General features: G+C 36.9%; 1 protein-coding gene across 3 annotated transcripts; it reads left to right on the forward strand.

The window, feature by feature from the left end:
* The first annotated feature begins 994 nt into the window (after nt 1-994).
* Nucleotides 995-12436, forward strand: creb1b (cAMP responsive element binding protein 1b). Of its 3 annotated transcripts, none has more exons than XM_081368400.1 (9): nt 995-1150; nt 3983-4069; nt 4356-4480; nt 4602-4748; nt 5355-5455; nt 5529-5668; nt 7433-7612; nt 8047-8200; nt 10050-12436. In XM_081368400.1, the coding sequence occupies exons 3-9, from the start codon at nt 4364-4366 to the stop codon at nt 10192-10194; spliced, it is 984 nt and encodes a 327-aa protein (XP_081224526.1). In that variant the 5' UTR covers nt 995-1150; nt 3983-4069; nt 4356-4363; the 3' UTR covers nt 10195-12436. The 3 variants fall into 3 exon arrangements, with proteins under 3 accessions (XP_081224526.1, XP_081224528.1, XP_081224527.1); XM_081368402.1 differs by having other exon boundaries at nt 1000-1150; nt 4356-4468; XM_081368401.1 differs by having other exon boundaries at nt 1029-1150; nt 4295-4480.
* The last annotated feature ends 2 nt before the right edge of the window (nt 12437-12438 follow it).

Genomic DNA, 12438 nt, shown 5'->3' on the forward strand with positions numbered 1-12438 from the left:
TGCAATATTTGACCCATGGAAGGGATTTTCAGGGGCATTATTTTTAGCTCAATGAGAGCATGTATTTTTCGAACCACATAAAAATAGCCATCCACGTCAAAATCCAATCTATTAAATCGAATCAACATCATTCAAGCAATACCATCACACAGTATAGTAATATATGTTTCTAGTTTTGGACAGGATCAGATTTTTTTTAAATAAAGGGGGGACAACACTTCATATTAGCTACACATTCACTGTCTGAAAACTGTAAGTTGTATGGTGTCTATAAAGGCACTACATCTATAGGAGAATAGAATGTTAGACAACAGATTCAATTTAAATAAAAATTGTTTCCTGTCTTTTATGCCTTTCTAAGATATAGGCTACAATGGATTCACATACTGTCAATATCAATTTATTAAGAAAATCGAAACAGTAATTTAACAAAATTGTCTATCGTTATTCCTCTCCCTCTTCTACATTGACAGTATATGTTTGCCAGCCCTTTGCATATTCGTTTGGAAAGCTGAAGTCGACCATAGTGCTAATAATAGGGGTGATTTATCTTTGCTGTCTTGATAATTTATGTTGAATGAATTATTAATTGATGAACATGACGTTTAGCAATGTTTTGCATATGATATATTACAGATAGGTTAAAGCTTTCTGACAAAAATACCCCTGCTGAAAATGGTTTGCTGGTTCCAGCTGATCCCAGCCTGGTCAAGAATATGGTTTTATGGCTAGCATGGTTTGAAAGGTGTTTAGACCAGCTGAACTCCAGCTTAGCAAGGCTGTTAGGCTGGTTTTTGATGTTTTAATAGGCTATTTATTTGATGTTTCTACGTATGCTCAACAATTTTCTGTTTTTAAAAACATTTGTCGAGTTTCATTCACAAATTGTTGTTCAAGTGCGTCGTTTCGCACTATTTCGTCAAGCTTCGGCCATGCTTCGTCTGTATTCGTCACCACTCGGCTTTTCCCGCCACGCTCTCGGCCGCTCTCGCTCAGTGCAGTGGGGTTGATGATCGGATTTTCGTCTCGTTCTCTGTGTTGTTGTTCTCGGTGACGCGACGGAGGTGTAGCCTGACGCGGTCTCTTACGTGTCGGCCTGAATAAAAGTGGAGCTCCGAGGGCTCGAGAGTGACGGAGGGAGTCTGTATCGGTAAGAGGAGACAAGTGTCCGGAGGGAAAGGGCTCGTCCCGAATGTCATATAAGTCTGGTTTGGGTTCGGCCCGTTGGAAACAAAGAGATCATGGCGGCTGTAGTTGTTGCATGCAGAGGGAGGGGAGGCAAACGGGAGAGCAACACAAACCCAGGGTGGGAAATCTTGATGCATGGCTGATCATTTAAAACGCAACGAAATATGGATGCACAACATTTCTGGTTTTCTTTATGCATCTTTGCAGTTCATATGTGGGATTTCCCCTTTTTTAGTCGGCTTTTTTCACACACTGGCTAGACAAAATGCGTGCTGCCTGGTGGATTCAGAGTGTAATACTCATTCAGGAATAATTTAATCTTCTCTAATGCCCTTGATGCATTTTGCGATATATTTGATAGACTATGCCCTGATGATATTGCAATCTTTTAGGACTGGGTTGTTATTGCACTGTGTCATAGTTTCATTATATATTATTTCCAAGGGCTGTGATTGCACGCCCTCAAGTACCGTTTTTATGCACAATATAGGATATTTTTACCTCCTGTACTGCACATGACTAATAAAGAAATGCAATATTGTATTGTATAATTGCATGTTAAATATCAAAAACCTATTCAAATACTAGTGATCTTGATTATGCATTTTGAGGCATTTTTCCTAATTTGTCCACACAGTGCCAACCTTTTTTTACGCAAACAAGTATTTTATAATAATATGTGTCGGCTGTCATTTGATTTCATTATTACAGTTTTAGCTGTAAAGATCAAGGTCAAGGAATGCACAATAGCTATGTGTTTCCTAGAATAATCTGTCTGGCAGAAAATAGGATTTGAAAAGTAGAGGGAGAGCTACGCATGACCAATCAAACCACAGATAGACTTTAAGCGTCATGAGATCACATTACTGTCGGTTCACGCGTGCCATTCCGGGGCTCGAGCTCTCAGACTCTTTCTCATCTTTTTTCTATTTCAAAGTGCTCAGTTGGCCTTATTGTTTCACACACAACAACATGCATTTAAAATACTTCCACTAATTGTAATAAACATTGTGTTATTTTTTTTTAAATCTATTTTTTTTTTTTTGTATTTATACATTTTATCATTACTTTTTATCTAATTTTCTATGTTATTATCTGTTGGTTCGACCACTGGCAGATGAGGGGAGTGTTCAGGAAACCTGTTAATCTATATTTTGAAATTTCATGTTTTTTTAGTTTTTTTTTTAGTTTTTGTTCATTTTTGATTGAGTCTGATATTTCCATTGTTATAAGTGATTGTGCATTTGAAGAAGAAACTTATACAAGTTTTCATCAACTGTGTTAGCATATCTTAGCCTCTAGCATATGTTAGCATATCTTAGCCTCTAGCATTGAAGAGGGCTGAAGCCAGTCATTAAAAGCCCTATAGCCTGGCCTGGCTAGCTGTATATGGGGTAAAGTAATCCAACTCTCCCTCTCCATCAGATAGTCTAGAGGTCAGGCACTCCAATATCTACACATGCTGAACAGTCAAGGGAAGTCAGGACTGCATTCACAGCATATTGGGATGCACTTTCAATAAAAACAAAATGCTATATGATAACACCTTTATTGCAGTACTTAATTTTTATCACTGGCCAGTGCACTAGTAATTTTACAATCTCATATCAGCCGTTATTGTACACCAATGCAGAAATAAAGATTTTCAGAGCACCTAGGGGTTGCGCACAGGGACTTTCTTTAATGAGAACCTACAAACTCTTTACATTCACACTGGGATTTTGATTCATTTGCATTGTGCACTGTAATGCATTGCATCTTTAAGTGTGGCTTATGTAGGCATATGTTTAGAGAGAGAGAGACTTGCCAATATTTTGTGTCAAAGCATCAAAAGTCAGAGTTCAATGTATCCTGACTGTAAACATGTTCAGCAAGGATTCAGCTGTTGGTTTCTGTATATTACATTTAGTCAAGACATATTTGATGCATTTTCTTCCCTGGACAAGAAAAGTTTCTGGGAAGAATGTTTATCAATAGACATGCAGTGTTGCAGTCTCAGTTTTTAGTCCAAACGGCCATACTATTGATTCATAACTGTGCTTGTCTCGAGTACAGGAAATCTGCACCCTTATTTCTGACATAATGTCAAATGATTCAATTAAAACTCCATATAGTGTTGCAGCACAGGAACGATTTAGTCATACTTAACTAATGTGTGTCTATATTTGGATATTCTAAAATAAGCTCCCCTTTCCAAGAAAGTCTTTAGCTTCATTTTCATTTGCTTGTTTGATAAAACTAGAAAAAAAAAACTATTTAGTAGAATTTAACCTTTGCTTGAGTTGGGTTTTTCGGGCTCTTAATCATACAGTACTATATCAGCTAAACTATATTATGATACTAAGTAGTATACCACTTGCTTAGATGCATTGTTTGTTATAGCATGGCAATGACTGTAATACCATCATGGCACCAGGATGCCATGCAACACTGTTACTTAATGCCCATTCATTTATGCAAGTCACAGTAACAAGGAAGGAAGGGACTGTGTCTAATCTGATATTACTTGCACTAATGTCACCACAGAGCCATAGTCTTTATACTTTATTAGGGAATCAACCTGCTAATTACCTAAAGTTGCTTCTTCATATTAAGCTGGAATAGAAGAAAGTATTACAATTACACACTTGAGTTTTAATGCCACTTTGTCCTCATTATCTCAATTGGTAGTCTTGTCAGACAAGATACTGCATACAAAAGTGTTTGCATTTTCTCTCAATATTTCCTCAGTACTATGGAGGATGGTTTTCAAAGTAGAAATGTCAAAGTAGCTTTTCTGTGTCTGTCTGATTAGATTTCCACAGTAGCAGAGAGTGAGGACTTAACAGAGTCAGTGGACACTGGACAGTCTAAAGATTCTGCCTAAGTTCCCCTCTTATAGGTATGTATGCTTCATCTGCAATGCCACATCCAACGTTTTAGGTTGAGCACTGTAATAGTAGTATTAATTTGAATAATATTAATCATTTATGTAATTAATGTCACTATAAAATCACAATGGACAAATCTTATTTTTGAATGGATTACTGCAGTATTTATTATAAATGGTTTATCTGTGCACATCTTTTTTTTTATTTTTTTTTTTATTTAATGCCACTTTGTTTAGTTGTTCATGTGGCAAAAAAAATCACTCTAAAGATGTCAGATTCCATCTGGTATCTCACCAGCTAACTCAATGACCATGGAGTCGGGAGCCGATGCCCAACAGGGTGCAGAAACTGCGGTCTCTGAAAATGAGAACCAACAGCTCACACAGGCCCAAATCGCCACTCTTGGACAGGTACTCCAAACAGTACGTCAAATGAACTCAGGACATCATTTCAAAATTTGAAACACAAGAGCTGAAACATTCAGTCAAGATTCTGACATTAGAAACAGAACATCTAAGTTTGACTCTGTGTGTGTTTGGATAGGTAACAATGGCTGCCGGGCAAGCAAGTGGCACAGCGCCCACAGTCACCCTGGTGCAGCTGCCCAATGGTCAGACGGTACAGGTTCACGGAGTTATCCAGGCCGCTCAGCCTTCAGTCATTCAGTCACCACAGGTGCAAACAGTCCAGGTAAGACAACTTAACGCCTCCAACATCTTTAGGGCCCTGTTTACACCTGGTATTAAGATGCATTATGGTCAATTGGCTCTTTTGTCCATCTCTTACGTCCACTTTCAACCACTTCTGTCCTGATTTCTTCGATGGGAGAGTCTACGAGTGGGTAAATCTATGGGCTTTTTCAGATCTTTTGATTTTTTGGACAAGATAAGCTCACGCAATTTGCATACGAACACGACCAGATACGACGGAAAAACACACAGAGAGCAGCAGCTTTCGTCTCTGCTTTGACAGAAAACGACGCTGAACGCTGTGAGTGCGTGTAAATCTCGTCTGGCTATCGCAATTTTCACTATGAAAGCATTTGCATTTTCAATTAAGTGGACAAGCTCAAAATGATTTAGACCCCGTTTACACCTGGTATTTACCGTCGTCCACTTGTGATCGGATTGACGAAAACGCATCTTAATACCTGGTGTAAACAGTGCCTAGATGTTCATGACTGACTGACAGGTGAAAAGATGCATTTCATCATTAACGTATTCTATTGTCTTAACATGTAATTGTGTGAAATTTATGTTATATAGTTGGCACAATTGACAATTGTCTGTTGCTCAGATTTCCACAGTAGCGGAGAGTGAGGACTCACAGGAGTCAGTGGACAGCGTGACCGATTGTCAAAAACGAAGAGAGATCCTTTCTAGACGCCCCTCATATAGGTACATATACGTTCTTCAAGGTTTTTGCATTACATAAGGAATTTTCCAGTCAACAGCTATTTTTGATCTCTAGGAAAATCCTGAATGACCTGTCATCAGATGCTCCAGGAGTTCCGAGAATTGAAGAAGAGAAATCCGAGGAGGACACTGCGCCTTCCATCACTACAGTGACTGTGCCAACCCCAATATATCAGACCAGCAGTGGCCAGTACAGTACGTTAAAGTCCACAAATGAAGTTGAGATATTCTGATTCTCCCACTTTAGCATCATTGCTCAACATGTTTGGAGCATCTTTAGACTATACAGGGCTTCAGAATAACATTTGAGAGCAGCAGCACCGGTGCCACTTAGTTCTACAGATGGTAGCGCCAGTAAAATTAGTATTGATTTGCATTTATAAGTGCAGTTACTAATAATGTTACATGTTTATTTCTTGAAACTGCACATTTGACAGTAAAGCACTGGGTTTGAGTTATGCAGATAAAATGAACTTTTATTAACAACAGTAACGTGCAAAAAAACAAAATTTTATAGAAAACAATTTAAATATTTTCTACTCTTATTAAATGTACGATTGTTCTTCTATAGTACCTTACTGAACTGACCGACGGCTTCAGTGATTATAAAAGGAACACTCTTGTCTTCTGTGCCATTCAGTCACAATGTGAAGAAAAGTTTTTGTTTTTTAGGAGACTTTGTGACGTCCTCTTTTTTCCAAATTTTTAGAAAATGGCTAATAAGTCAATAAGTGCTCCTCTGCCACCATCTACTTGTTATAGTGGTAATTTCATGTCTTTTTTTTTTTTATAAGTGATTGTTTGCCATGAAGTTTTAGTTTTTCTAAATCTTTAAACTTAAAAACATCACATTAAAATTGGATCATATTTAGAGGTTTAAAGTGCTGAAAAAAGTGTGAAGCTCTTGAAAGCCTTTGAAAAGTGCTTGAATTTCTCTCATAAAAGGTTGTACAAACCCTGAGATGAATAATGTATAAAATAATAATAATAATAATTATACTATTTCTGCCACAATACCATGGTTACAGTAAGCATTGCTACATTAGATCCATGGTGAATGTTGGTGATTTGTGCATTGAAAAGCTTTCAATAACTTATTTATGGCATGGCACAATGTTTCTCCTGGTTTCCCTGTCAGCACTGTTTGATCTGATATCTATGGTTTATAACCGAGAATTGTGCACCGAATTTGAATGCTTCCCGCTTGATCCTGCTGTGATGTTGTCAATTCTGAGGCGAATTAAAGTCCACATGAAATCAAAATTTACCATATTTACTTTGTTTGCCTAAATTGATCGTTTTGTGGTGAACAATTCATCCATGCAAATCAATCCACACAAAAAAATGTTTTGGCTTGGTAATCTTTAATCAAAATCTGAAAATGCCCCTCCCCTCTGCATTGGAGGACCTTGCCTGATGACGCAGGTTTGACGGCTTGGTTTGGGAAACGCTTAACCACTCCCCTCAAACCGTTAGTCTGTTATGAGCAGAGATGGAGAGGAGGAGCGCTAGAGTAAAACCCTGCCCTCTGTTCAATATTCCGTTTCACTGGGAAATACGTCACAACACTGGAGAAAAGTCGTTTGCAACTTCCGGTTCACGCGGACTTTAACCAGCGCTGTGTAGTAACGGTGTCACATGCTTAAGATCGGGCCGAGAGTAAACCTGTTCTGAGCTCGTGTTTCACTGTTTTTTATTGCTCAGAGCTGATAAACAGCTCACGGTTTCGTTTCACTTCCCTCTTGTTTGATATTTCAACATAAAAGGCAGCTCTTATCAGTTGGGCAACGTGGTGGTGGCACCTGTGTGACCTAGTCAAATTTAGTCGCACTGGCAGAAAAAAAGATCACGCAAGCCCAGACCATAACTCCAACATGTTTGGTTCTTAGACACATAGTGCCATGTGCAAACCTTCTCACCAAATCAGTGACAACCTCTTAATTGCCATTTCTCCTTCAGTCGCCATTACTCAGGGTGGAGCCATTCAGCTTGCAAATAATGGCACAGATGGAATGCAGGGATTGCAGACTCTCACCATGACAAATGCAGCAGCCCAGCAAGGGACCACCATCCTGCAGTACGCACAGACCAGTGATGGTCAGCAGATACTGGTGCCCAGCAATCAAGTAGTGGTACAAGGTAAGTTGAATTGTTTTCACAATGATACAAATCAGGACATTTATTTAATAAGTAATTAGTATAATGTTTTATTTGATGTTTTTAACTTGTTGACCTATTTTATTATTCTGGGCCACTGCAAAAGGTAAGGGCCATTCACACCAATGATGATAACTATAACAATAACTATAAAATTTGTCCAGCTAAAGAACGCTAAAAAACAGACAGCCAATCAGAATCCATCCTGTTGTAAAGAGCTTGAGCATATAAAGTGGCAGACGACAAAACTGCAGCGCGCTTGTAATATACAGAACGATTATCGCTAATGTAGTTATCTTTATACTTGTTCTGTGTGAAGTCCTTTAGCCATTAATATTCTATGATTTGATGTTGTTCTTTGAGTCAAACTCACTATTGATTCATTGTTTGTTGGCTGTGTTTTGTCTGCCCGACAGCTGCTTCTGGAGATGTGCAGGCCTATCAAATTCGCACTGCCCCAACCAGCACTATTGCTCCAGGTGTGGTCATGGCATCCTCCCCGGCCCTGCCAAGCCAAGGAGGTGCTGAAGAAGCCACACGCAAAAGAGAAGTCCGCCTAATGAAAAACAGGTAAACACCAAAAAAGAAATTTGGTAAAAGCAAACATAAAGTCAACCTTTTCACCATTGGCCGCAAATAATATATTTTATTCCTGTGATGGCAAGCTGAATTTTTAGCAGCCATAATTTCATTCTTCAGTGTCACACGATCCCTCATAAATCATTGCAATATGGGGAATTTCTTACCAATTTTTATTATCAATGCTGAAAACAGCTGTGCTGCTTAATGTTTTTGTAGAAACAGTAATAGGAGTAGAAAGTTAAAAAGAACAGCATTTATTTGAAATAGAATATTTTTATATACGTTTTAAGTGACTTTACTATCAAATTAGATCAATTTAATGCATAAAATTTGACTAAAAAAATATATATCTTACTGACACCAAACTTTTGAACAGTAGTGTACACAATATCAGTCTTTTTAACAGTATCAGTTGTACAAGCACTGACTACTTTCAATATTCGAGCGCTTATACCAATATTTCTACCAATTTCTACCAGTATTTGGTAGATATTTGCGATATATTCATTGTAAATATTGCCAATCTTATGTGAACAGCCAGGACAAAAAAAAAAAAAAAACAGATTAGTGACAAAATATTAGTTCTATTCATTAGACATTGTAGTAAATACAGCCTAAAATACCTGCTGTGTTTGATTATATTGAGAATATTCATCAAAAATATACTGAAAAAAAAGAGGATAATACTTGAAGGATACATGCAATTGTTTGAATTTAGTTTATCACGTTTTTAATGTTGTTAATATGCCTGTGTGGTGTTTTTAATATTCTTTTAAAGACAAACCATGTGCAAATTCATCAGTCAACACCATTGCTGAGTATTTTCTCCTTAAAACTACAGTGAACCAAACACACTATCAAAAAAGTGGTTTGAAACCACCCCCGTTCTCTTCCATCACAAGCATTTAATGCAAGCATGTGTTTGGATTACTTAATTAAAAATTACCACAAATTAAACAACCCTGATTGGTCACTGTGTTCGAGATCAACAAACATGTCTGTGATTGGCTACATTGCTTACCGCTGCAAAAACACGTATTAAATAGAAACATTTAACGTTCTCTAGAGAGCTAAGGACACAAATACGCACTGGAATGGTTCAAACATATAGTCAAAACTCATTTTATTCAGATAACTTCTACATTTCTCACATTATCACAGTTTATTTGCTCTAGTTTAGAAAATGGTAATAAAATCTAACAAGAATTCAGAGTTTTTAAATCAGATAATACCAATTTAGGTCAACAAATTACCAAGCAATGCTTAATATTGTTCAGCCTGTGGTTTAAAAAGGACACAATTAGCAATTAAAGAAAAAACACTTAAGCAAAACATGGTCAGGTCAAAGTGTCAAAAAGTGAATAATTGTTTAATTTTACTTGTAGTCCACTGTATGTAGAATTTTTGGGTATAATATGTCAAAGTTTACTTTATTTTGCTATCCTCACTTACATAAATGAACTATAGTGTCCTACACCCACTAGTAAAAAAAAATAAAAAAAATTATTTCTGGTGTCTGAATAATTTTTGGTTTTACTTTATGGCTCAATATTTCCACTTGCATTCGTGTAGCGTTTACTACAGTTGACTGAGTGGATCAGGTGTGATTGAGTGGAGACAGGGCCTAATTTGCATATGCAAATTGTATGGGTCTGCATATGGGTCTGTGTATATTAAATGTTATTTTAGTTATTTATTTAACATTTATCTTTAAAAAAAATATTTTTAAATAGTCAAAATTCTGGCATTGAGTACTTATATTGACAACCCCATTTTGGACCAAAAAGAGTCGTCAAAACATCTGCTAAATAGATGCTACATTTCTTTCCTCCTCCAGAGAGGCCGCTCGTGAGTGCCGTCGGAAGAAAAAGGAATATGTCAAGTGTCTGGAGAACCGTGTGGCCGTTTTGGAGAACCAGAACAAAACGCTCATCGAGGAACTTAAGGCACTCAAAGACCTGTACTGTCACAAATCAGAGTGATGTACCACACATTCTCCCTTCTTTCTGGCGGACTTGCGTGTACAGAGACTAAAGGACGAGTCAGCCTGACACGGACGCATGTTTTCTAAATGTTTTCTTATTTTAAATTGCTGCAGACTGCCTGTATGAACACACAGGTATGTGAGGGAACTGAACAGAATCCCCCTGGCCAACACAAATCTCTTCTAGAAATATTGGATCATGTCATTATAGACAAAAAAAAAAATGCTGAAAACTTTACTGTGGACTTAAACACAGAAGCACGTTCTCAGCCATCTTTACTCCTGGACTCAAACCGAAACTCAGAGGAGGGGTTTGGAGGAAAATGTTTACCTTTTTTTTGTGTTTAAGTCATCAATAACTTTTAAAAGAGTTACAAATAATGTAAAATAATAAGAATAATAATTTAACTGACATTTCAATAGTACGGTAGACAGAGGAAGATTTTCTCTTGGAGTTGGCATCATTCCCTCTTGAGATTCAAAAGGTTTAACGTGTCTGACTGCTACTTTTATTTGGTGTACAGTGCTCTTGTGTTTTAAGTTGATGTTTTTTTACATTTAATTATGAACAAACTACATACAAATATGAATATTGATTTACAGAATCTATGCCATTTATAAACTGAAATATTGTGTATCGTATACAGAGCGAGATTATATCCCATGTACATTTCGATTTTTGACATTTTGCTCATTTTAGATGACAAACAAAAATTTACCTAAATGATTTAATTGCTTAAAATCCTGCCATTGCAGTAGCAGCAGTTGCACAAACAAAATGAAATGGTCATTTTATTGCTGACATTTCGTCACTAATACACCAAAATTCATGTTACAATGTCAGGAGTTATGCACAGACGTAAATTTAAAATGTTTACCAGGTTCAAACATTTATGTTGATCAGATTCAGCAGATCACTTTTGTGTTAAACTTGTATATCATAGAGCTATAATTGGATTGAAAACAGTCCAATACATTCTATCTCTGGCATTATAGGCTAAAGCATGTTTTATCAATATTACATTGGCTTTGATATCGTTATATGGTCTTTTTTTTTTTTTTTTCAACACTATGAACGTGGAGGCGGTGTCTTTGTATTTGATAACACAAGTAAAGAAGTATATGTTATCAATCTATTATGGCATATGCATTTTGGCAGCTATTTCATAAAAAAGGACGTGTTTAAAGGATTTCTCGTTTCATTTTTCCTTTGTCCACATTCAGTTGCTTTTGAAAGTTCAAGAAACAACTGAACAGTTGGTAACTTAAGTTGCCTTTTTCTACATTAGTTGTATTTTGTTTACAAAGTCTCAGTTGACCCTATTTATGGCTTTAAACGTTTTTAATTCACAATTTAAAAAATGACAAAAAAAAAACAAAAAAAACAGGCAATTATTGGACTTTTGGTTTCACGTGTTGGTTGGAGTATGACATTTTGCATGTTCTCTGCATTGAGGACAGAATGTTTTAAATGAGATGAATTAAAACTGTCCGTCAACAATTCCAGTCTGTACTGAAATGTACCTTTTGTCATCTGTTGGCGAGTACATCATCTGCTGCTACTCTTAAATGTTAAACCGTCTGACTGACGTGTCATTTACGTGCTCAAGCGTGACAAATTAGGGAAGCAAGCTCTCCACAGCAGGCGCTCACGGTCCAGATCTGCAGTCTTAACTGCTTATGCAAGCCGACATGCAACCTGATTTCTCACAAAACCAATTATTTTCCGACACAAGAATCTCATCGAAGGACAGACTGACCTCAGCTTTCAGAGAAATGCAAATTCTGTCTGTTTCTGTGATAGAATCTTTACTTTTGTTAACTGACATGAACTTTTTCCCCCTTTTGTATGTACCCTGTATGCAATGAGATTGATCTACTGCCATGCTGGCCAAAGTGAACTCTGAAATATGCGAATATGTGTGTTTGCCTTCATGCATACAAAAGACCAATCAATCTAAAGCAATGTTTGATCCCACTCATTTTGGACAAACACATCATGCACTTTTTGTATGATAGCTTTCACCTTTTGGACACTGTGTACAGTACCAGTAGGATTTTATAGTGTTTCAAAAGTTTAGAAGTGTAGCCTATTGTATATACTCTGTGACTTGGCTTACATTTTTAGAAGCTTTGCACTCTATTACTGTTATAATACAATTGTGTATCCTTGTTGTTGTCCCCCCACCTCCTTTTTGTACACAAATGTAAATCTTTAATAAAATACTAATACTGCGTAATG

The sequence above is a fragment of the Scardinius erythrophthalmus genome (assembly GCF_964197995.2).
Source record: "Scardinius erythrophthalmus genome assembly, chromosome: 6".
Lineage (NCBI taxonomy): Eukaryota > Metazoa > Chordata > Actinopteri > Cypriniformes > Leuciscidae > Scardinius > Scardinius erythrophthalmus.